Raw genomic sequence first — 26,516 nt, forward strand, 5'->3', positions numbered from 1 at the left:
TGGAGCCAGCAGACTTTTCGTGTGACTAATAATAATAAAACATATTACCCATAATAATGGTCAACTTGTGTGTATAATTATCTGATTTCTGCCGATAAGAAAAGCGAGACAAAATGTAACTTTTTCCCTTCCCTCTTGCTAAACCGTTCTTTATAGAGTTTGTATTACAAACGCCATTTACATAGAAGAAAAGATATAACACTACCACATAAGAGCGTTGCATACCCCAGAATCTGTGTACGTGGGCCATGTCGGTGCGGGCCAGCTAAACGTAACTGTTATCGTAAAATTACGACCAAATAAATCCTAGTCAATTTGTTTCAAATCACCTAACGGTTTCTGTGCTTTTTAGTATGACTCATTATAGGACTTTAAGACCTCGTAAGTTTCGTTCAAACACTCAAAATAAGTCAGTCAGCTCAACGAACGAAAACTTTTTATTTGACTACATAAACTTTATTTGACTAGAATAAGTTTAAAGAGTTGTGAAACTAACAACGGAATATCTCTATCGCGATTTGTTAAACTTGACCTCCGTGCCTTATGTTAGCGCGGGGTTCTAAAAAGAAACGGCATTTTAGTGCCCGTAATGACTGAACGTTTCGAATCCTTTTACGTTCAAATCATGAATTCTCAAAGGGAATAATCTAATATTCATTCCACTAGATGCAAAAAAACAAAAAAAGAAACCCATGTTGAGAAAGTATGCCTGTTTTATTTTAAGATACATTCTTCTCAGGCCTTAGTTTAAATATAACTACTCGGAGCAAGTAACAGTGATATTGTGCAATTGCCAGAGATGCACATGGCAAGATACCTTTTCGGATCTATTCGGATTCTACAGATCAAACCCTTATCTACAGTAGAGAAGAGTGCGTTTTTCATTTGTTTCTTTCGTGGTTTTCTTTTTTTTTTTTGTATAGCACTTATGGATCGAGAATGTCTGTACCTCGTGCAACAGAATTAGTGTCCGCCACCTATAATTTATAAAAGTGACAAGTTTGTGAAAAAATAAGAACTATAATAGCTGTCTTAATGTCAGGGAGAAAATTCAGACGGAATCGTTTGGTGGTGACTCCAAAGGCGGTAGGATACATGCACGAGAAAAGAGTTCGCCGCCGCACATGAAGAACTCTGATTGGTCAATTGTTCCCTTCCGGGAAGTCCTTGCGATGTGTATACATAGCAGCCATGGCCAAATTTAATCCAACACTTTTACTTGAGTAAAAAATAGAAATTCAAAATCTGATGTCGAAAGGAGCGAGGGTGGTGGTCAGACATGATGAACTCTTACTTTGATCAGTCTGGTTTTTACAATAGTCAGGGTGCAGCGGAACAACCATACCGTTTCCCGCAAGGACTTCTTGTTCCGCCGTATCCGCAACCTAGCGCCGCCGCCCGTGCAGCGCACGATCCTGGCTTCGGCGACACCACAGGGACATCAGCATCCTCCTGTAAACTATACACCGCAGTAAGCCCAGACCCAACCGTAGCTTTCAAACCCGAGTGTTTGGTGAAGGAGCAGAACGGGTTCAATATGGCTGTAAAAGACATGTCCACCTGGCCGCCAGGAGCACTGACCGGTGTCCGAGCTGCAGCAATGAGCAACGATGCCGTGCGGCCTTTCCCTGGAGATAGCGGGGCTTCTCCGCGTGTGTCAGACGCATGGACAGCTTGCTACCAAAACACCAGTGCCATGTCTCAGGCCAATGCTTTTTATCCTTGGATGGCAATGGCAGGTTGGTAATTTTTTATAATATATTTTAAATATCATAGCGAAAGAAAAAAATTGTCTTCAACTCGCTTTCGAACTGTAGAGGGTTTTCACTCACAAAATAGCTAACCTGTGTTTCATTGATAGAGGGTTTTCACTCACAAAATAACTAACCTGTGTTTCATTGATTATTATTTATAATTCTCGAAATATGATTTTCTCATATTATTAAAAAACAAATCTGACCTCAGGTTCTCATCACGTTTCTTGAAATAAAACACGGATTTGTCTACAAAAAAAATACTTAAAGTGTGTTCGAACGAATATAAACAGAACTTCCAAAGACACGTGGCAAAATAGTAGATTCGTAATATCCCGCGTCTCATTACATAACACTACAGGTCTTCAGTCAAATGTCCCATTACAGTTAAGCGTTACAGGAAAACTTACTTCTGGCTAACCTAACCGCCCTACTGACGACCACAGAAAGTAAGATTGCTTAGTTTACACGAATTTCAAGAATGGTTGTTAACTAAACAGCTTTTCTTTTGTTAAACATCAAATGTAATGTTACAAAGAATAAACTAGCAGAGTATTGGATCAATATTTTAAATCGGGTGATTTTTTTAACACTGTGTTTATGGGGTAGTTATTACTTGTAACACGGTATTCGATAGTGAGTAATTCTTTGTCTATACCTTTTAAATCTGAGAGGGGCCAGACACATATTGTGACAGATATTATATTGGTAAATCGATCTGATTGTCCTTAACGCTCATCAATTGGAACTAGTGATAAATTTTCCAAATTACCTGCTATCTGAGAAATCAACGATTAAAATCTCATGCAGTTCGTGGGTACGAAGCTGACGAACCACCTTCACTTAGTATGTTTGCCTCGTTCGGACTGGCCATTGTAAAGCCAAGAGTTTCAAAACGTCGTTAGAGCTGTTTAAGTTCGTGAAGGTAAGAAGTTCCACGTGGAAGAAACCAATTACACTTTAAAAACTTGATATTGGTGATAAAAAATACAGAAAACGATAAGGTGTGAGTGTTTATGACATAAGAAAGTTAATTTTTTTTCTTAAAAAAAGGTTTTAAACATTGAAATACATAAAAAAATAACTTTGTTATATCTTGCCTAACCAACCAAAGAGTAAAAGTAGGCGTGGAGAAAAATGCGGGAGTGAATCAAGATAGAATGTTCATCACATATTCAAGATAGAATGTTCATCACATATTCAAGATAGAACGTTCATCAGATATTCGAATAGTTTAAGTTCATTGTAATATCATTCTTAAAATTCCACTAAAATTGAAACATCACGAAATGACAATAAAAAGCTGAAATCTACACATTTGTGTACCTAATAAATTTGGGCCAACAAAATTTGAGGAATATGAAGTAATCAATTTGTTTGTGTGTGTGTGTTTTGTTTTGTTTTCACTAGACAACAGCTAATTGTTCACACTTAGTGAAATTATGGTTCATTAATAAATACAATAGCTGGAAAGCTATCTTCTCTGAAGAGACTATTGAACAGTATTTATATAGTCGCGTATATGAGCAATACAATTGTTAATCAGCTGTTTAGAATATCTGATTACATTTTGTATCAGTATAGAGGTAACCGCGATTTTCGAACGATTCAAGTCGCATGTTTTAAACAACACTTTATATAGTTTCTATATGACGGTTTTTATGCCATTGAAAATGTTTTCACCCTTTGCTTATTGTATTTTATTGGCTATTTGGTTTATGAGGACGTTTGTGAGATATTTATGAGTCGTCGTTTCTAAACGTCTTAGCAAACCCTATGAGCACGGGAAGCAAGCCAGCTGGCATACCCGGACACTCTAAATTGATTGAATAAAAATAGATGAAAGAGAATGAATTTTTATTCAAGTGCTGAAAAAAATTAGCTTATCAAGAAATAAAACCTAGTTTCAAACGAGTTGTGGTTTTGATATTACAGTCATGGTTAACTTAAATCCACCTACATGGTAATATTATGAATAGTTTAGCATATAGTTGAAAAATGTTCTAAAATCAGCTTGTCTTTGATAGTTTTCAGGAGTGAGGGGTTTCAGAGGATTAAAAACACCCCCTTCTTATTTTATGACTGGTTTTTATACATAAAAAAAAAACATGTTTTTAATAATTCAGATATTCATATGGTGTTATTAACTTGTAAATATGTTTGATTAATAATGGCGTGTTAGATGGAATATAAAATACATAATTTCCGAAACGAAAATATTAATATAGACTGTTTCTTTAAAATATCGTGAGTACCAACAACTTAAACATAGTTATTTCGAATTTCTTGCGTATTTGTTACATTGAGATCTACATGAGTTTGCTCGGCATGGCCAGGTGATCAAGGCACTCGACTCGTAATCCGGGGGTCGCGAGTTCGAATCCTTGTCACACCAAACATGCTCGCCCATTCAACCGTGGGACGCTATAATGTGACGGTCAATCCCACTATTCGTTGGTAAAAGAGTAGCCCAAGAGTTGGCGGTGGGTGATGATGACTATCTGCCTTCCCTCTAGTTTTACACTGCTAAATTATGGACGGCTAGCGCAGATAGCCCTCGTGTAGCTTTGCGCGAAATGTAAAACAAACAGACAAACAAACCTGTCTTTATTAAAGCACTATTCGTTTTGAAAGTAAAGTTAACGTTCATTGGTTATCTTGTGAAGCCTCTAATTCTGCTAGAAGTGACCATTGTTGACCTTGCTTTCGATTTTAATTTTTAAGAACCAAATACTTCAGTATTCTCAACTTTTCCCAACGTTTCAATTGCCACCGACAGCTGTCACCATCTTGCAAAGAAGAAGTACTCCGTTAGGGCTCACTTGACCAACTTTGGAGCAGCGGGAGGCTTGGGGAGGGAAGCGGAAGGGGGCAGGGAGACAAGAAAGAAATTCCAGACAACTTGTGGTATTGGTTTTTTTTTAAGAGTTCTGTGACAGTTGCTTCTCAGTTTTGACATAATAGCATGAACTGCAGGGAAATCTTAGATTCTAAGGACTACCAACTAGTATTTACTCTTGTGTACGGCATTTTCTATAGTTGAATATCGTAAACGAACAAAATACGTATTTAATTTTTTTGGTGCTTAGAAACTAACATATGAATAATTCTTGAAGACGAGAAAGCCACTTGAAGTTAAAACGTATCTCATCTCAGAACGGCTGGTACGGGTATTAACACTTTTACTAATAAAGCAGAGAACAACGTTTCGTCATTCTTAAGTCAGCTTGAGATCGAAACGTTGTTTTCTGCTTTATTAGTTTGTTTTTTGAATTTCGCGAAAAGCTACACGAGGGCTGTCTGCGTTAGTCGTCCCTAATTTAGCGGTGTAAAACTAGATGGAAGGCAGCTAGTCATCACCACCCACCGCCAACTCTTGGGCTACTCTTTTACCAACGAATAGTGGGATTGAGCGTAACATTGTAAAGCTCCCACGGCTGAAATGGCGAGCATATTTGGTGCGACTGGGATTCGAACCCGTGACCCTCGGATTACGAGAAAGGCAGCTAGTCATCACTACCCACTGCCAACTCTGGTGCTACTCTTTTACCAACGAATAGTGGGATTGAGCGTCACATTATAATGCTCCCACAGCTGAAATTGCGAGCATATTGGGTGCGACTGGGATTCGAACCCGTGACCCTCGGATTAGGAGGAAGGCAGCTAGTCATCACTACCGACCGCCAACTCTGGTGCTACTCTTTTACCAACGAATAGTGGGATTGAGCGTCACATTGTAATGCTCTCACGGCTGAAATTGCGAGCATATTGGGTGCGACTGGGATTCGAACCCGTGACCCTCGGATTACGAGTCGAACGCCTCAACCCACCTGGCCATGCCGCACCTGCTTTATTAGTAAAAGTGCTAATACCCATTTCAGCCATTGTGAGACACATTTTTAACATATGAATATATTAAAAACTAACGGGTTTTTTACAACATTTGTGACTGACATACCTTTGTGACTTTTTATTGATTCTCAAATAGGTAAGAAACTTACCTATATATCATATGTATATCTTATATCAAAAATCATTGAATCAATCTTACCAATCACAAAATATGATTTTTAGGCTGAAGATGTCTTTGTCCTTTTAACACTTTTTAGCTCTTGCGCAACGAAAATTTTATTTTACAAATATATTTTTTTGCCATTGTTGATAGAGGGGTGCTTTTGTCTTTTTAGTGGTTGATTATATTTCATGTGAAATAAAAAACAACAAAAAACATAGTCACTATTTTTTCAACTAATTCCAGGTTACTTTATAGTTTCAATTCACAATATTCAGTCTGCAAGCGTTCGAAAGCAGTTGGCCAGGTGGTTAGGGCTCTCGACTTCCAATCTAAGGTTCGAATCTCCCACCCACATAATATGCTTGCCTTTTCACGCATAGGAGTGTTGTTATGTTACTGTAGATTACACTCTTGGTTGTTGAAAGATTAGCCCAACAGGTGGCGGTGGATGGTGATGAGTAGCTTCCTTCCCTCTAATTTTACATTGCTAAATTAATGACGGGGCGTGTTAAAGCGTGCCACTCGTAATCTGAGGGTCGCGGGTTCGCATCCCCGTCGCGCCAAACATGCTCGCCCTTTAAGCCGTGGGGGCTTTATAATGTGACGGTCAATCCCACTATTCGTTGGTAAAAGAGTAGCCCAAGAGTTGGCGGTGGGTGGTGATGACTAGCTGCCTTCCCTCTAGTCTTACACTACTAAATTAGGGACGGCTGGCACAGATAGCCCTCGAGTAGCTTTGTGCGAAATTCAAAAACAAACAAACAATTAATGACGGCTAACGTAGGTAGCCCTCATGTAGTTTCGTGCCAAATTCACACCAAACTAAAGCATGAAAACAGTAAGCATCATGGGGAAACATTACACGTTAAAGACAAATTTGGTATCTTGTTTGAGCAGAAAACTTTGTGCTATTGATATGGAAGTAGGAATTAACTACACTAGGAGATTATGTCAAGTTTTCCCTGGAGAATAAAATGTTTTTATCCATAAAAGGAAACGTTTTTAGCCTTAAAGCTTTTGAATGGGTTCAAAACACCATAATTTTTAAATGGAGGAAAGACGTCATAACAATTTATATGTGAAAATAAAATACTTTTACCTGAGTCGCTTCACAGTGAAAGGCAGTTATTACAGTTATTGTTTTGAGCTTTTGTGCTAACAAAAACGAATTTTTGATATATCATTCTTTCAAAATATCATATGATAAATTAAAATATATTGTAATTTCTTAAACTGATATACTTTTCGCGAAAGATGGACATCCAAATAATTTTTTTTTCACTGGCTAAAAATAATGACATACTATTTATGACGTTCAAGGTGGCTATTAATGTGCCCTCTAGCGGTGAAAGTTAAAATGTCTTTTTCTTTTTTTTGTTTTTTCAGATCGTACCTCTTTGGTATCTGACACGAAATATTTAGAAAAACATTAAAATAACTACAAACAATGAAAATTCAGCTATCAACAATTCTAATCGATGTCTTTATTGGTTAAAAAATAGTATGTTTGAAACTATAAAGAAATGTTAATGCAATCTTCTGGTAAGCATAAATAAAAGTTTATCTGATAAAATGCTATAGTATCAAAAATTATCATTAAGACTAAAAGCGGGGTAATTCTTAAAAATTATTAATATTATGTCTAGTTCTGTGTAATAGGAAGTTAACGCATGAAATTAGATTCTCAAGTCTTTGCCAACCATGGTATCTTGTTTTCTATTTATGATGTGATGGGTGACTATAGCTCGATGAATTACCTGCGATTCATTTAATACGCACTGTTGTGACAACCTGTTCTAAGTCACACAAGCGCAATTAGAGGGAGATACGTTAATTTAGTTTGTCACATAAATTAGAAGGAAAATTGACAGTAGCTTTACAAAATATTATAAAAACTACTCCGTTAATTAGAATATTAAAGTTTTAGATATAAGAAACATTTTTTTGTTAATTAACTGTATAATTAGAACATCTAAGTAAGAAATACAAGTTAACTTTAGTAGTGCTAAGCCTACATGGTATAAAGGTTTCAGCAACTTCCTATTTTCTGCGTATATATATTATGTATATATTTCTTGATTTCATTTCTATATAAACTCCAAAATATCAACCTTATAAAATGGTTGCTCAAATCGTTTAAACTTTCAATTATGATAATAATGGCTCTCATCGTCAATTATTTAATAAATGAGGCCCTGTGATTAAAACTAGCTAATTACTGGGCCATACGTATGGTCATTGGTTAAGATTCTGTATAACATCAGTTTTAAAGCAAATTTCACTTTATAGCCCGCAATCTAGTTAAGAAGTCTCCTACTGCTAAACGTGATGTTGCAGCTAAGCTACTGACTGTTGGATATTAAGTCTTCTACTTATCACAGTTGCTGTACACGTCATAACAGCATTTTAATACAACAAGAAACCATTAAATAGTGTTGAAAATATGCCTCTTTATTATACAGTGCTGAAATATAATTGAAGGTTCCTTGCTGGGGATTAATATTCTATGGCGTAGAATTCCTCGTCAGAATGGTTCTAGTCATCCTCTATATTACGCTACATTTCTTATAAAATTAATAGAATGTCAACAGACTGCAAACAAATTCCCCTAAAAGCTTCGCAGTTGTAATTCATATTTAAAGTTTTCACCACCAGCAGAGTGGAGACCTAACAGTGTTAAAATAAAGGTTTAGTTGTTGTTTCGTTGCACTTCCAGAACTGGATCGAGTAATATGAGAAAAAATACTTACGTGAATGTTCACAGTTTACATTTATAAGAGGATGTTGTTATTATATTATCGAGTGCATCTTCAATGACCACTGGGTTTAAAACGATTGTTTTATTTGTTCTCTTACAATAATTGATAAAAACAAAACAGATCATGTTATATAAGTAATAATAAAATATACATAGTTCACAAGTACAAAGATATGACCACTATTTTGTGTTTGTTTGTCAGATTGTTCTATATCATTTGGATATCATTGCTTTACGGCCACTTCACATGATCAGTTTTCTTAATTTAAAATGTCATAACATGATATTATTTTTTTCCATGTAATAAAAAGCCTGCAGACGTGACATATCTAACACTTTAAACATTAAATTAGCCATTTGTTATTCCGTTAATATAAAATGTGGTTCCTATGACAGTAATGTTCTTTATATGTGTTACCAAGTGTTATCATATCATAATACATCCAAAATATTCCCAACACGAGATCAGTTGGATTTTTATGTTGTATCGAACATCACTTTAACACAATACCTGGCTATTTTGATGTTGTATTTTATTTGTTAAATAATTAACCTAACTTTTCAATCCATGGCTTGATTTGTAACATTAGACCTTATTATTTTGACACCTACTTTTTATTTGTTTGATACTAAACCTTGTTCTTGCATCCGTCGTCTGTTTATATGATATAAAATCTTTTTATTTCAACATTCATCACGTTTATACTGAATTAAATCTCGTTTCTTTACATGAGAATTCATTATATCTTTACACCTTGTATTTAACATCTATCTCCTGTTCACATCATAACATACTCTGTCAGTTTAACATCCATCTCCTCTTCATATGATAATACACGTTGTGATCCGTCTCCTTTTTATATGATAATATACGCTGTTATTTTAACATCCATCAGATGTTCATGTAATAGTACATTCTGTTATTTTAACATCCATCAGATATTCATGTAATAGTACATTCTGTTATTTTAACACCCATCAGATATTCATATAATAATCATTCTGTTATTTTAACACCCATCTGATTTTTATATAATACAGGGTGTTCGGAAAGTCACTGTACAGTTTAGTAATCATATGTTATAACAGCATTCATTCAGTCTACTTCAAGCCAGCAACTGATAGCGATGTTTAGAAACAAAATAAGAAGGATCCAGGCCTGTATTGATGCCAACGGGGGTCACTTTCAACATTGTTTATAATTGTCATTCATATTTACCTCCTGTTTTCTATATTGAAACATGTCTGTGCACAGTGACTTTCCGAACACCCTGTATACCGTCTGTTATTTTAACACCCATCAGATATTCATGTAATAGTACACTCTGTTATTTTAACATCCATCACCAGTTTATATGACACCAGTGCTTATCATAACACGTCTGTTCCTTGTTCATTCAATAACAAAACCTGTAAAACACAAAATGGATATCTCTTTTATAACATAACGATGCTAGGACTTTTTTTCTTTCTACTGGTCAAAGATCATGCTGTAATAATATAATGTTTTCAACGGTCTTGGACTCGATAATTTTATAATTGTAGTAACTATCATTACGTTTACGTCATGTCCATTTCTGTTCCATGATTTGACTTTTTTCCTAAATAGGCTGAACATGTGATAGGTAAAACCTTATCTTTATGAATGATGCAAACTGTTGAAAATTAGCAAAGCACAAAATGCATAATAACTGTAGTTTTCAAGAAACACAACGAGCTTAGCGTGACAAAAGTGGTGTTTATGATATACATGTGTGGACGAAGACACCGTCTTAATCTTGTGCGTGTGTAATATGATACGTTCGACTCGACTACACTGAGCTAATCATTACAGCAAACAAAAAAAAAGCTAATAAAAAGTGTTAGAATCATGTTGGCGTCTGCTGCGAGAGACGACCGTGGTAGTAGTTTCTTTGCTCACTTTTAAATTTCGCTTGGTTAAAGCCAACATTAACTGGATAATACGTATCTGTGCTATGGATCTGAGCTATTATTCGTTTACAACACATGTTTATGAATTATCTTATTTATTAACTTGTAGGTAATGCAACAATTGGTAAAAGGAAACAGAAAACCTTATTTCGTGCACAAAGATTTTCAACAAGTGACCGTACAACATTTTTCACAGAATCAATATCCGTATTTGTTAACACCGTGATCTCAGACCATGAAAGTACAAGTCACAATAGATATGTAGGACCTACGAAAGGTTAGTAAAAAATATACTACGTAATATTATAAAGTTAGTAAATGTGAAAACGTAAAGCTCACTAGCATCACAGAGAAATGGTTTTGTATTTCCTTGAAACTGAAGACACATCGAGAAATAAATACGACTATTGCGTCCATTTCAATATTACTTTTGAAATATATATACGAGGATAATAGTGAACATATGACATAAAGGTTTTATATAGTGAACATATGAGATAAAGGTACTATATATAAAATCACTTAAGTACCTTAAAGTTGTAAAATAGAATTAATTTGATTTCATCACAGTGACTAAGTTAATTTCAATAAAAACAAAACGTCACGTGCTCCAAGATGACAAAGAGGAAGCTAACGTCAACGATGGAACCATCTTCTTGGATAGCTTCCTCTCTTTGAAGTTTCAGGTGAGTGTCTAGAACTAAGCTTTAAGGAAACACGTGTATGTGTTTTTCTGCTTTACATATTAAAAAGAAAAATGTATATTTCAGAACAAACAATTTTGAAAACATTAATGTATATATTTCTTACTGCTACACAATTTCGCAAAAACGGACTTTTTTCTTCCATTCTAGACAACACCTGCTAGAAAGGTACGACACTTTTGTCGGAAATGTGTTATTTGAACATGCATAATTTTTCGATATGAACATTAAAAATGACTAGTATATTAGAATGTTAGACACGAAGATAGTTTAAAAGATTTATGTTAACTTTCCATAGGTTCGTTTAGGTTCTTGTTTTTAGTTATGTAATGGGCAGTCGAGACGAGCCAGTTAAACAATATATCTATATCTGTTTAACCAATTTCTTATTTCATACTCAATGCCACAAATGTGATACGAACCTTATAAACAACTGTTAAACCACGATTCCTACTTCGGATGTTATTTAAAAGCTAATTCTAGACTCAAATCGTAACATTTACAACAACCTTATTGATCTATTTTAACAGTTTTACCAACTTAAATCTAGTTTCACATGATGAAACTTAATGTGTTAGTTCGCATACACGACTTGCTAACCAGTTTCATGATTTCATCCATGTGCTTCTGACGGACATATCATTTTGACAATATCACTGACTATGTATTTACAATACATGCACATATCTAAACGTATATAGTTACTGCCTTTCACATCTATTGCTTAAATATCTTATTCAGTTACAAAAGAGAGATACATAGTAAGTATATATAAATATGTATTATTGCTAATAGCATTCAGTTCCCAAGTATAACTTCTGACAAACTAATGTCTTGTATTCTTATCATTGTTAAAACTATAACTAATTACTGAAAAGTATTCCTATCTATTCATGATACTGTTAAACCTGAAACATTATTATTGCTGGCAAACGTATCTAGTTATTGACGAAATATTAAAATTTCAAACTTTATTATTATTGATTGGCTTCTTTACTTAATAATACTGTATATAGTGTATTGAGGGAACGCTAATGCTGGTAATCATACTTAGTTCTTGAAGATATTGTTACGTTTTAAACGTTATTATTACCGATTAGCTTACTTAGTTCTTGAAGATATTGTTAAGTTTCAAACGTTATTATTACTGGTTAGCTTGTTTAGTTCTTGAAGATATTGTTAAGTTTTAAACATTATTATTACCGATTAGCTTACTTAGTTCTTGAAGATATTGTTACGTTTTAAACGTTATTATTACTGGTTAGCTTGTTTAGTTCTTGAAGATATTGTTAAGTTTTAAACATTATTATTACCGATTAGCTTACTTAGTTCTTGAAGATATTGTTACGTTTTAAACGTTATTATTACTGGTTAGCTTGTTTAGTTCTTGAAGATATTGTTAAGTTTTAAACATTATTATTACCGATTAGCTTACTTAGTTCTTGAAGATATTGTTACGTTTTAAACGTTATTATTACTGGTTAGCTTGTTTAGTTCTTGAAGATATTGTTAAGTTTTAAACATTATTATTACCGATTAGCTTACTTAGTTCTTGAAGATATTGTTAAGTTTCAAACGTTATTATTACTGGTTAGCTTGTTTAGTTCTTGAAGATATTGTCAAGTTTTAAACATTATTATTACCGATTAGCTTACTTAGTTCTTGAAGATATTGTTAAGTTTCAAACATTATTATTACCGATTAGCTTACTTAGTTCTTGAAGATATTGTTAAGTTTCAAACATTATTATTACTGGTTAGCTAACTAAGTTCTTGAACATATTGTTAAGCTTTAAACATTATTGTTACCGATTAGCTTACTTAGTTCTTGAAGATATTGTTAAGTTTTAAACATTATTATTACTGATTAGCTTGTTTAGTTCTTGAAGATAATGTCAAGTTTTAAACATTATTATTACCGATTAGCTTACTTAGTTCTTGAACATATTGTTAAGTTTTAAACATTATTATTACCGATTAGCTTACTTAGTTCTTGAAGATATTGTTAAGTTTCAAACATTATTATTACTGGTTAGCTAACTAAGTTCTTGAACATATTGTTAAGCTTTAAACATTATTGTTACCGATTAGCTTACTTAGTTCTTGAAGATATTGTTAAGTTTTAAACATTATTATTACTGATTAGCTTGTTTAGTTCTTGAAGATATTGTTAAGTTTTAAACATTATTGTTACTGGTTAGCTTGTTTAGTTCTTGAAGATATTGTTAAGTTTTAAACATTATTATTACTGATTAGCTTGTTTAGTTCTTGAAGATATTGTTAAGTTTTAAACATTATTGTTACTGGTTAGCTTGTTTAGTTCTTGAAGATATTGTTACGTTTTAAACATTATTATTACTGATTCGCTTGTTTAGTTCTTGAAGATAATGTCAAGTTTTAAACATTATTATTACCGATTAGCTTACTTAGTTCTTGAACATATTGTTAAGTTTTAAACATTATTGTTACCGATTAGCTTACTTAGTTCTTGAAGATATTGTTAAGTTTCAAACATTATTATTACTGGTTAGCTAACTAAGTTCTTGATCATATTGTTAAGCTTTAAACATTATTGTTACCGATTAGCTTACTTAAATCTTAAAGATATTGTTAAGTTTTAAACATTATTATTACTGATTAGCTTGTTTAGTTCTTGAAGATATTGTTAAGTTTTAAACATTATTGTTACTGGTTAGCTTGTTTAGTTCTTGAAGATATTGTTAAGTTTTAAACATTATTATTACTGATTAGCTTGTTTAGTTCTTGAAGATATTGTTAAGTTTTAAACATTATTGTTACTGGTTAGCTTGTTTAGTTCTTGAAGATATTGTTACGTTTTAAACATTATTATTACTGATTCGCTTGTTTAGTTCTTGAAGATAATGTCAAGTTTTAAACATTATTATTACCGATTAGCTTACTTAGTTCTTGAAGATATTGTTATCTTGAAGATAAGTTTTAAACATTATTATTACTGATTAGCTTGTTTAATTCTTAAAGATATCGTTAGATTTTAAACATTGTTGTTATTTATTAGCATACCTAGTTTTGAAGATATTATGAAACCGAAAACACTACCTAATTCGAGTTTGAAAAATCATAATTTCTGTCAGTCATCTCTAGTTATTGATAATAATGTTTTTATGTTTAAATTAACACGAAATATGATCAACTATTGATAAATTCATCCACAGAAGAAAGACGGACAATATGTACATAAAATTAGAGTTTCAAATTCAATTCAATTAGAAATTCAAATACTTAGGAAATTATAACCAAGAGAAAAACAAATAATAAAAAGTAAACTGTTAAAAACTTATTAAGAATGGCACGCCATCTAAATATTCAGAATCATCTAGGCGATGTCATGTTAGAATATCCAATGTTTTTTTCATTACCTATGAAATAAAATAATTAAACACACTTACGCCGAAACAGAGTCGGTACATATGATATGATATGAACGCAAACAGGTTTTCCATTAATTGTATTACTCAAGAGCAAAAAGAAACGTGAATTTTGTATGCTCTCTCTTTTCTAATAGCCTTTTTTAAATAAATATATACTCATAATATTATAATTGGGTGGAATTTTGAGGGAACATATGCTTACAGTTGCGTTTGCAAGGATAGTCAAGATAATTCTACCTAAATAATTTAAAAATTTCTTATGTGGAAGAAAATAATGTATTAATTATAACATTTCCAAATGCAGTAGAAATAAATATTTCACGGAATAGTAAGTTATCACAAGTCTTCACCCAACATTAATTCATAATAACCGACTACGACTATAAAAATAATTCCTTGTAACTATCTCATGAAGTCAGAAGTTGCATGACTGAAAGAGTACTGTAATTTGCGGGCCAGTTGAAATACCAGGACTATCTCTGAGAAGCTATTCGTTGTATTTTTTCAGTATAACTTTAAAAAAATATTTTGTTTTGTAAACGGTGAAGTGTTTCTAATGTGCCCAGATATACATGAGGGTTCGGTGTTCTCGAATTAAGCAATCGAAATTTGATGAAAATAAGATTTAAAAAAACCAAAACTCCTTTTGAATATTCAACAACTACATGTTACCCAAGATAAATGTGACTAAACAAATATTGTTTGTCCCTAGATAAATAAACATAGTTTGTCCTGAGTAAATAAACATTGTTTATACCTGATTAGATAAATATTGTTTATTTCTTAATCGTGACTCAAGGTGGCTTCCAGATAATTTCTTTACCGTCACGTTTTTTCAGCAATATTGCGTTTTTGCAGTGTGATTAAGCAACTTCAATTTTAACATTAAAAAGGGTGTTACATTCCAGCCTACGGATGCTAATAATAACTTGAAAATATATACATAGGACTCACAACGTGCTAAAGTTCTTAATACTCTAGAAGGTGATAATTTTGTGCTTGCATTTTAATATAAGCGTTATAACACCTTCAAACAAATATATTAAATGCTATTATGACAGACAAATATTTTCCTCTCTAAAAAAACGTGGTTACAATTGATTACATATTTGCGTATATTGCTAAACTGAAACACTGTAAACCTCAGTATATTTTGAACAATTTGATGCTCAGTAGCTATTGCGAATTTGGTCCTTCGAATTTCAAGCTCTAAATAAACGTGCGTTTGATTTTGAATGCATATATACAACCTAACGTTAATCTTAAAGGAACAAATGCAATGAACTTACCTGTATATATATATATATTCATAAAGATACGGTTTTACGATTTCTTTCTCTTTGAGATTTGTTTTAGTGACGAACCAAGCGTGTCGTAGATAAAAGAATACACAAATTATGGGTTCATGAATGTATATAATCAAACACAAGAGGTGTAGCGATATACGCATCTTAACACGTGTATGTAATCAAACACAAGCAGTGTAACAATATACGCATCTTAACACATTTATATTATCAAACACAAGCGGTGTAACAATATACGCATCTTAACACATTTATATTATCAAACACAAGCGGTGTAACAATATACGCATCTTAACACATTTATATAATCAAACACAAGCGGTGTAACAATATACACATCTTAACACATTTATATAATCAAACACAAGCGGTGTAACAATATACGCATCTTAAAACATTTATATAATCAAACACAAGCAGTGTAACAATATACGCATCTTAACACATTTATATAATCAAACACAAGCGGTGTAACAATATACGCATCTTAACACATTTATATAATCAAACTCAAACGACGTAGCAGTGTATAACATGTAATATTATTATACAAGAAATCAAAATGTTTGTTTAAAGAAGGAACGCACATAACAACGCTGATAACTGTTTACCAACTACAATACCAATATCCTAGCAAAATGTTGACAATTTACAGTTTTTTGTTTCTTACAAGTTGGATCCGATGGTTAATCAACTGACTCCGAACAGGTGTACTAAGCAAACAAGTACACAGTCAACATGCACAAACAGCCACTGTCAATATGCATCACTCTTCATGATGTACTTTAACAAGTCACACTAACCATCGTGAAAACAAGTAAAACTAAAAGTTTTAATTCTCATAAATCGAAATCAATTTTGAATAAAAACGTGAGGCAGTCAAACTCGGAAAAGTATTTTATTAGAAAAACCATAAAGATAGCTGACTGAAAGCTTTGTTCCGATTGTTTCTTGTGCGTGGATTTCAGCCTGCTCTTGAGTTTTAAAACAATCTTTACACATTGATAACGTGGAGTGAAACGAAAACCTTGTATAGTATATACAATGTGTGTTGCTAGATCAAATTATGTGTTATTAACGTGATCTCAATAAGGTAACAATGAATGTTTCGATTACAAGTATATATAAAACTGAGTGATTCTGTTTAAAGCAGTTGTCAGTAACAAGAAAAACAGCTTTGAATACGACTAGAGTTATTTAATTTTGTATAAAATAATTTAGATTAAAACAAGATAGTTTAATTTTAGTTGAGAACATAGAAATTAAAAGATAGTGATTAACTAAAATTTCGCTTTGTGGAAGCGAAGACAGTAGATTCTGTAATGTATAATTTATGTACTTCAACTGACACAGGTAGTTTTGTCACACTCGTAATTCTGGCCAAAAACCACGAAGAAAACATTGCTTAAAACTAATAGATAGTACCACGTATGATTGAATGATTAAAATCAGTTCTTAAAACGCAATGCTTTAAAGTAGACTTAACTAAGTGAGATTTTAGATGACGTCATTATTAACGTTTGAATTGTGAGAATCATTAGTGTAGTTAATAAATATAAAACTATGTGAGTAAAACGGTTTAAGCTTATACAGTCTTGGAAAATATTTAATCGTGAAAATAAGAGGGATCCTAACAGGTCAGCCGCCATTTTGCTATCTTTCCTCTAGCCGGACATCCTACAGGGAGAAGGCGGGCCATCTCCACCTCTATATTTAAATAACTTTTTTTTTACCATATTATTAGAATCGTAAGATGAAGTAATCTAATTTACCTATGCAAATTGAAACACCAAAAATGTGATTAAAAACTTACCATTCGTGTTTGTCATGCAACAGGGTAACAAAAAAACTTCCTTTGCAACCTTCATAAGACCAGACGACACCGTTCGTTTCGAAATATGATAATCACAGTCATGGCGTCCGGTGACGTCACAGATCGTTTGGACAGTGCAAATGGGAGATGCCCCAATAATCTGCGCTCCTTACACTAAAAGACACATTTATAGTACCTAAGCCTATAAGCTTTCTGACCGAAGCTATTTTTAAAGATTCTTGGCCTCATCTTTTCCTAAGAAACTTTAGATTCAAGCTTTGTTCTTCTTTGGATAGGTATTAACTGTTGTGGGGATTGTGGGAGGTAGTTTGATATCTACGGTGCGGCCATATTGAAGACTGTAGCCCAAGATTTTCCTATTCATTGCCATAAAGACTTCACTAGTATTAGGTCTGGTGATGAGAGTACAACTAAACTAACTTCGTTATGGTATCGTGGCAACCTTATAACATGTCTTTTAGTTTTGGAGATATCCAACGGTTTGAAGACAGCACTTACCGAAGTTTTTATGACCTTCCTTCTTTTAATTCAGGTTTGATTTCAAATTCTCTATGTGTATTTGCTTAACATATGTTTAAAAGCTAACACTACAGTGCCCCGTGGATTTGAAATTCCGTCTTGTAATTCAGGTTCTATTTCGAATTCTGAGTGTACGTGTGTATATTTTTAAACATGTGTTAAAAGTTAATATTACAATGTTCTTAGGATTTGAAATGTCAAATTGAAAGGAAACATTCGTGAGCCATCTCCTCATCAAAAGTGTATATGCAACGCAAAAATTGTTGATATTCAAAACCGTGAAAACATGTGTTGCTATGAATCGTGTTTAGACTCTGTAGAATTGAAGATTTTGTGGTCTTCTAACATTAATGAGACTTTGAAGTAAATGGAAAGTGTTTTCGTCTTATTTATTTTTTGGCGCATGAATCGAGCACTTCACAATTATAGAGTAATGGTTTATTTCAAAACAAATGTTTACAAAACTTACGTTGAACTTATGCTGTGAGTATATAGCTTCATTATCCCAGACGATAACTTCTTTTATTTTACACCCTGTAAAAATAAAACACAAGTCATGAGGCATCACAAGATAAATTCACATAAGTATAGCAGCTTTTAAACTAATTTAGTTTAAAATAATTACTGATCTACAAATATAACTGAAGAACAAAATATTTTACAATAATTTACGATAAAAATGTACAATGTAAGAACAACGACGCATGAACATCTCTAAAATTTGATATAATTTATACATAAGTGACACCTGCAGAAAATCATTTTCACTAAAATCTAGTATGAAAATGATGTTACTAGCAAATGCTACAGCGTATGAAAACTTGTAATATAATTTAGATTAAAGTTTAATTTCAATAGTACACAAGTATAAATACAAATGTTTTATGAAAATAAAACAGTTAATAACTAATACGCAAACGCAAGAAAACCGTTAAATCCTTCTGATTGTCATAAAAGCAAAACTGCGCAAGAAAATTTTTATACAGATTTAATATAGAAATGGTGTTGTTAGCACAGGTAACAGCGCAAAAAAAGCTTTCATATAAGCTTGCTATCAAAACTTGTCTTACTGATTGGCAACTTAAACATATGACTTACCTTTACATATATGTATATATTGGTTGAAATACCCTAAATATGAAAAGGAATTTCGTTGAGAGATGTATTTTCAAACGTCTTGATTTTTATCTTCGTTAAGATTATTGTTCGTACACAGTTAAGTCAAAATGACGTTTTATTTACAAATTTTTATTTAAGAGATGTTGCAGCTCACTAGATTAATTCACAATCTGAGTCACACGTGTATTAAAAAATGGCACATTTGTCATTAATGTCATTCTTTATGCGTAGCTCAGACAACTCATATCTAACTCAACAATAAAGTCACAATTAACATGTGTTAAATTTTCAGCGTGAAGAGAATAGGCATAAGATTTCTCATTTTTTCACTTTTGAAGTCGTTGAAAAAAATGTAGATTTGAAGTCGAGACATTTGAAGCAAAGATTTCTTCGCGTAACGAATTCCCTTCGTTTATTTTTCCTTTTTGTTCACTACGGAAAGTAGAAATACGTTATTATTTTTAAATATATCAACTCACCAAACTTCTGTGACTGAAGTATTTAGTTTTAACCGTGTGTGTTTGTGTGTGTTTTTCTTATAGCAAAGCCACATCGGGCTATCTGCGCAGCCCACCGAGGGGAATCGAACCCCTGATTTTAGCGTTGTAAATCCGGAGACATACCGCTGTACTAGTTTTAACCATTTGTGACTTCAATAAAATAAATTAAAAACAACGATTATATCTGTCTCAAGAGAGATACGTCTTTACCTAATAATATGAAATAATGAAGCAACTAATATGAAACAAAAAACAACTGGTATGAATCAATGAAACAACTGATGTGAAACACTGAAACAACTGATGTGAAATAGTGAAATAACTGGTATGAATCAATGAAACAACTGATGTAAAACTGAAATAACTGATATGAAACACTAAAACAACTAATATGAAACAACTGATGTGAAACACTGAAACAATTTATATGAAATAATGAAACAACTGATGTGAAACACTAAAACAATTTATATGAAATAATGAAACAACTGATGTGAAACACTGAAACAAGTTATATGAAATAATGAAACAACTGATGTGAAACACTGAAACAATTTATATGAAATAATGAAACAACTGATGTGAAACACTAAAACAATTTATATGAAATAATGAAACAACTCATTAAACAATGAAAGAACTGATATGAAAAAACGAATTAGCTGGCATGATATATACTTATTAAAATCAGGGTTAGATTTCTGTAACACCAAGGATCAAAGTTGACGTATTAATGAATGTATTATGCTCACACTCTGTTCAGTTGTTCTAAGTTTACACCACGACTCTATATAATAAAAAAACAATTTATATTGTGTGAAAACAGTTAATTACTTATACTTTAAACACAAATCACATGACTCAAAAAGTTTAATGGAACCACATCTCCTTGGTAAGTAAAGTGTTTCAAAAGTTATTGTTGAATTATTAGATGATACTTGAGTATAGTTTTTGTTTTAGATAACGTGAAATAAAACAGGTCGTGCGACAATTGGCTTCTGTTATCATCAACCATCAACTGAATCTTCAGCAAGCGAAAAACAACCTGAACATAAACATTTTAAATTCACAGCGATGTTTGTTTCAATATTTAGGACATTAGAGGATGTAATTCACACTAAATATTGTTATGCTAGTCCCATATGGAATAAACTTATATCAACCATAACTTAATACATATATGCTGAAGAGTAATAATATAACTTTAGAGCACAAAGGTAAGAGGTCATGAAGGTTTTTTTTTAAATTATGCATTCAAGGGAGTTCGCTAGGGATACGAAAGTGCACCCGTGCCTAAAGTTGAAAATTCAGAGCAAGACTTTTGTTTGATGTGGCATTTTAGTCTGACTGTTTTCTCAACAAAAAGTAATTTAAATGTCAGTGATAAATCGTTACAATACTTTATGTCGTCGTATGGTTAATTATTTTTTATATATTATTATTCATTAAAAAAAGTTACAAGAACGCGTCATATCAGGTTTAAATTTTAAACTTTCTCGCGGGATTCTCCCCATTGGGCAAAAGGAAAGTTCTCTCCTGTACCTTTCTTCTGTGCTTAGCTAAAATTACACCTAAATACGTCCCCGTATTTCACTAAAAGGCTAAAACCCTAAGATAACGTCAGTAGTTTAAGATCTCAATGTTTCACTACGAAAAACAAACATGAATTGTCGAAATTGAATTATTAATAAGAGCCTATCTACTTAAAATAAAATGCATCTATTTTCGTTTTATCAATCGAATTTCTTCTTCGCCTTTTTTTCTGTAGCTACTTGTGATTAAAATCATGTTTCAGTGTAGGAACAGTTTGTAACTTAACATCTATGGTTTTAATGACTCCTTGGGCAACATGAAAAAACTGAACGCCAGATTCGACATCTTTCTACAGAAGTCGGTCTTCTCTGACCGTAACACTATTAATGTGTAATTAATGTGAATTATATGCCTCTATAAACTATCGTCGGTGTACCTTAATTTTGACTGCATTGAACAAAACGGTTCACCACCGAAAGCTTTTATGATGTTCTTTTATGGTTGTGAATACCAGTTGCTGAGGTTGGTCTGTGATTATTGTCTTGTGTAATGAAACTGGCTTTGTATTGCTGTAGTACTAGTACTTTCATTGATATGTTTTATTTTTCTCGTTATGAAAAATTAAATAAATTAACGAATAACATTCGGAATGCCAAAGTTGTATTAAAAACAAATGTTTTTTTTAATTTTTTTAGATGATTATTTATTCTCGCGAAAAAAAAAATCGCGTTTACGAAACCAGCTTGATCAATTCACAATACACAAAAGTGTTTTTATTAATTTTTTCTTAAAGGCCACCCAATGACAGAGAGCGTTACAAACTTTCGGGAAATATACCAGAGACTATTTGAAGGTAGGTTTCTAAACAAGAGAATTCCGTCCATGTCTACTGTGTTTTTAGTAGACAATATTCCTGTGACGTAGGAAAAGCGGTTCATGTGAAGGTTCTCATATGGAAAATACATTTTTCACAAAATTCCCATAACAATTACTTTAACATAATGATCAATTGTTGTTGAGAAACGTTTGTAAAAAAGGGTCTGTTAAATTATGTGTATTTCTAACACCAAAGAATCGCAAAAATATTGTTGTACAACAAAACATACCTCAAACGCTTTCCTCATTTCCAAAGACACAGTAGATATCAGACAAGCTGCTTCATTGAGAGCATGTAAAATAGTCAAACAGTTTCAACATCCAGTCCAGGAATGTCATACAACCTGTACGAAATTTATACAAAAATATGAATTTTAAAGTATTTTATTTATTGGGTAATTGTAAATACATGCGTGTTATTATTTACTTACATTATAATTTTCTAAAAAAAAACAACAACAGAATAAACGGTTCTATTTAGCAGATTAACTGAAACAATGAGATGTAAGTAACATAATGCCACATTACTCGTATAGTTTCAAGTTCTGTGTACAGTTTTAACGTTTAATGAAAGGCTGTTTATCTGATTAAGGGTTTGTTGTCGCTCTGTGTAAGCAATCGAATTCAAAAAAATTAGATGTAATGCGGAATAAGATCAAAGACCCTTCACGTAATTAAAGTTCAATAGGTGCTTACACTGAATAAACTCATACTAAAGGTCAAGGAATTCAACAATGCGAAAATATTATTTAAGTATGAAAAGTACTTGTAAGAACATTTACAGGTAAGTTCGTAAAGTAATGCAGTAAAGTGTTAATAGGGATTTTGTTGCAAACTGAATTGTTCCGTATGTGACCCCTTTCCATGCTCCGTCCTAACATACGTTTCACGGGAACTTGTAAATGTTAAAATCTATTACAATAAATGTTAAAATCTGTTACAATAAATGTTAAAATCTGTTACAATAAATGTAATATTCCAAAATGATTATATTTAATATAACAATTAAAAAATATTCCAAGCTGTTTTTCCTCTATGAATTAAAACAAAATACTTAAGAAAAAAATCGTTCCCGCTAAAAAATAATGCCAACAGAGCTTTATATAATAAAAATTTTGTGTTAATAAATAGTTTTGATGTTTCCGTTATATATTGTTATCTAAAGTAAGTAAATCTGTTATACGTTTCTCCAGTTTTTAGTCTAATTCAGCTGCGTCTAAATTTAAACAAAAAAGTCTAGATTTAACATCACCATTGATGATCAGCTCGATAGCCCCTGAAGATAGATTACAAATAATTAAGATTGACTTCCTCACTTTCTTAAGTAACCCTATTGGAATAGCAAGGCAAGAGTGTATCCTATAAATATAACGAAACCAAGAATACACAAGAGGAACTGAGAAATAACTTTTTCAGTTTTTAGTTGAAATTCTATCTTTGTCTCTCCATCTTTATTGTCAAGTCTAATTTCTGTTTTTATTTTTTAACTTGACGTTTTTGTGATTGCAGGTTTTTCTCTCAAGGTAAGTTAAAAGAAACTTTCGTGAAAACAAACAAACAAAAACTGCATATTTTTTTTTCAAACGTTTTTCACTGGAGACAATATCTATCCCTCTGTTAGGTGCAAATGGACTTCGTCGTAGAGGTCGGCAAACGTACACCCGTTACCAAACTTTGGAGTTAGAAAAAGAGTTCCATACTAACCACTATCTTACTCGGCGTCGAAGGATTGAAATGGCCCACGCCCTGTGTCTCACGGAGCGACAGATAAAGATCTGGTTCCAGAATAGAAGGATGAAACTGAAGAAAGAGATCCAAGCAATAAAAGAGTTGAATGAGCAAGAACGTCAAACACAGATAAGTAAGAACCAATCACAGCAGACCCAACAACCGTCAAGTTCATCTCCCTCAGAGGCAACAGGGTGCAGCTCCTCACCAGGAAAAACGTAAGATTTTTCCAATTCTGTTGATTCCTCGTGCATGAGGCTCTTCGGGCGGATACGTGGAAATTCCATGTTTGGTCTTACTTAAATTCATTACTTTAAGGTGCACGATATTGACGAAACCAGAATTAAAACCAGTTAGATTAACAATTTCGAGAAAAATCGTGAAACCTACATTTAAAAAACAACAACAACAACATTAATTTCGTTTGAGGATCACAAGCAAGTTGTTTCAGTTGAACTAGTTTTTTCAGATCCCTGATAAAAAAAAAGCATTAAAATTACTATCGTTTTATTTGTAAGAAACTGACGTAAAACGTGTAAAATACACGTGCTGGAACGCTTGAACTTTGCCCACGAGGAGTGACTGATATCACTGATTTTCAGCTAAAAGTATACGTACCTAAGGCGGGTTCTATAATATTTACTGTTCTGTTGTAGAAAGCATTTTTATTTTTTCCCCATCTGTTCAAAACGTGTTGTAAACATTGCTGTGAATGTATTTGTTAGGGTTAGCTGTTATATGTTTTTTATTCATGGTTTATGACGATGTATTTCTCATCATTAGTGTAAGAAAGAGTTGACATTTTTTGGTGGTAGAACAGATTGTTTCAACAAGGTTACGGACTGAGTAGGCGGTCAGTAATTTCACCTCAGCTACTTTTTCTTCTCAGCTGATTTGTTTGAAAAGACGATTTGTTCCTGTTAGTATTTATAAGTATTAACTCTCAAAGTCATTTGCTTTCTTAATACTAGAAAATGGACGAGCCTTAGGCATCTTTGATATACGTAAACAAAATTGTATCCAAAACGGGAAGTCAAGAAAAATTTCAATAGACCGTCTTCCTGTTAAGCCTAAATAGAGAAAATGCTCTCTCTAACGTATTACGAAGTATCCTTTTAATATATATATGAATTTTATAAGGTAGCTTGTACAATAGCGCACCATTTTCGGTTTCACGTCAAAAGCTGTCAGTGACCATTCCATAGGAAAATGAGCATAGATTTCTCTTAGAACCATTTTTATTTTAGTTGTCTGCCAACCCAACAAGTAATCATTTTACTAAATATATAAGATTTCAAACAAAATAGATTCGAATGAAGAAAAAAGTAGCGTTAATTAGAATGTTGTATTTTCTCAAGTGATAACAACAACCAAATTGGTTATGTGTCACACGTAAGAAAAACAAAATCAATTATTTTCTGTATTTCTCGTATTCTACCTTTAGAAGTAGACGTCTACTACCTGATATATCTTACTTTACGACAGCGGTTATTTCTCTAGCCCTCGTTGTAATTGTTGCTGTTTATGTAAGTATATGTTGTGATATGTGATGGGAAAATATAGAAAACATCTTTGTCTTCAGGAGGCCTCTTTGTTCTTTTTTTATTAACACTTCTTAATACTTTAATAATGTAAAAAAGCACCAGAGCTCTTCTTGTTTTATCTGAGTTTATCTTTCTTCATGAACCACTAGGGTAAAAACATAAACCGTTAAAAATAGTCTTACCATTGAATTCATTGGAAATGAAAAAATATATATATATCATGCCTTGAAAGTCTTTGTTGAATGGAACTTTAATCTGCTGTCCTAAAATAACTTAGAGAAAACGATAAATGTGTAATATTCTACATCTCAGAATCGCCCCACTTTGTCAGAAAAAGGAAAGAAACGATCTCTACTCATATTTTTGTTTATAATTCTTCTAACGTTGATACAAAGTCGTAAAAGTAGCACAAATATATTTGAAAAAAAAATCCTTTCTACATGTATATCCAAGTGGGAGTTATTTATTGATATAACATAACGATTATCCTCATTCGGCCTTTTATGCTACATTGAAAACCTCTGCGTCCAATTCGAGATACAACATAGATACCGCGTTTTTAAGTATAGAACCATACTCGTGGACGCTTAGAGTTTATGACTAAAACTATCTGCAAGACAAGGTTTTCTGGCTTTTGTTTTCACGTCTTCGTTCATAATTTCCAAAGCCAGTTAATCCCAACTTCACATCGAAAAATAATCTTCTTTCATTCTTTTTTATTCTCAACATATTCTAATATTTACCTCACCAGGAGTTCAATAATGAGAAAAGACATGGCAAAAACTGAAGCGTCCATTACAATAAGAGCTAGTGAGCTGACTGAATAGTTTTTCATTATTATTCTGTTTAGTATGTTAAATCGAAATTTGAAGAAAAACGTAATTGTCACTTACTCCATAACAAAGGGACAACTTCATTTTCTCATGTCTGTACGTTAATACTTTTATCCAATTATTGTTTTATTTTAGCTCATTGACAATTAAG

The 26,516-nt window shown here is 32.6% G+C and overlaps 1 protein-coding gene and 2 long non-coding RNA genes across 8 annotated transcripts in view; 1 reads left to right on the plus strand and 2 right to left on the minus strand.

The window, feature by feature from the left end:
- The window catches only part of LOC143238941 (uncharacterized), a 167,310-nt gene extending 149,449 nt beyond the window's left edge, over nucleotides 1-17,861 (minus strand). For 2 of the 4 annotated variants that reach the window (XR_013020850.1, XR_013020855.1), the window contains exon 1: nucleotides 17,693-17,858. This is a non-coding gene — a long non-coding RNA (uncharacterized LOC143238941). Of the gene's footprint in view, nucleotides 1-17,692 lie in introns of all 4 variants that reach the window. The other 2 variants (XR_013020856.1, XR_013020858.1) reach the window with 2 other exon arrangements.
- On the plus strand, nucleotides 823-25,569 carry LOC143238896 (homeotic protein ultrabithorax-like). 2 transcript variants are annotated; one of them, XM_076479529.1, is made up of 3 exons: nucleotides 823-1,739; nucleotides 22,178-22,237; nucleotides 23,882-25,569. In XM_076479529.1, the coding sequence occupies exons 1-3, from the start codon at nucleotides 1,280-1,282 to the stop codon at nucleotides 24,208-24,210; spliced, it is 849 nt and encodes a 282-aa protein (XP_076335644.1). In that variant the 5' UTR covers nucleotides 823-1,279; the 3' UTR covers nucleotides 24,211-25,569. The 2 variants fall into 2 exon arrangements, with proteins under 2 accessions (XP_076335644.1, XP_076335651.1); XM_076479536.1 differs by lacking the exon at nucleotides 22,178-22,237.
- Nucleotides 18,669-26,516, minus strand: part of LOC143239002 (uncharacterized) — a 45,870-nt gene continuing 38,022 nt past the window's right edge. For both annotated transcript variants that reach the window (XR_013020904.1, XR_013020903.1), the window contains exons 3-4: nucleotides 22,491-22,604; nucleotides 18,669-18,766 (exon numbers count right to left, since the gene is read on the minus strand). This is a non-coding gene — a long non-coding RNA (uncharacterized LOC143239002). The remainder of the gene's footprint in view (nucleotides 18,767-22,490; nucleotides 22,605-26,516) is intronic.

Source organism: Tachypleus tridentatus, chromosome 2 (assembly GCF_004210375.1).
Source record: "Tachypleus tridentatus isolate NWPU-2018 chromosome 2, ASM421037v1, whole genome shotgun sequence".
Taxonomy (NCBI): Eukaryota; Metazoa; Arthropoda; class Merostomata; order Xiphosura; family Limulidae; genus Tachypleus; species Tachypleus tridentatus.

Coding starts and splice junctions, on each gene's coding strand:
- LOC143238896 (XM_076479529.1), top strand. CDS start 1,280: ATGATGAACTCTTACTTTGATCAGTCTGGTTTTTACAATAGTCAGGGT. Junction 1,740..22,177: donor TCCTTGGATGGCAATGGCAG/GTTGGTAATTTT, acceptor TTTTTCTTAAAG/GCCACCCAATGACAGAGAGC. Junction 22,238..23,881: donor ATACCAGAGACTATTTGAAG/GTAGGTTTCTAA, acceptor TCCCTCTGTTAG/GTGCAAATGGACTTCGTCGT.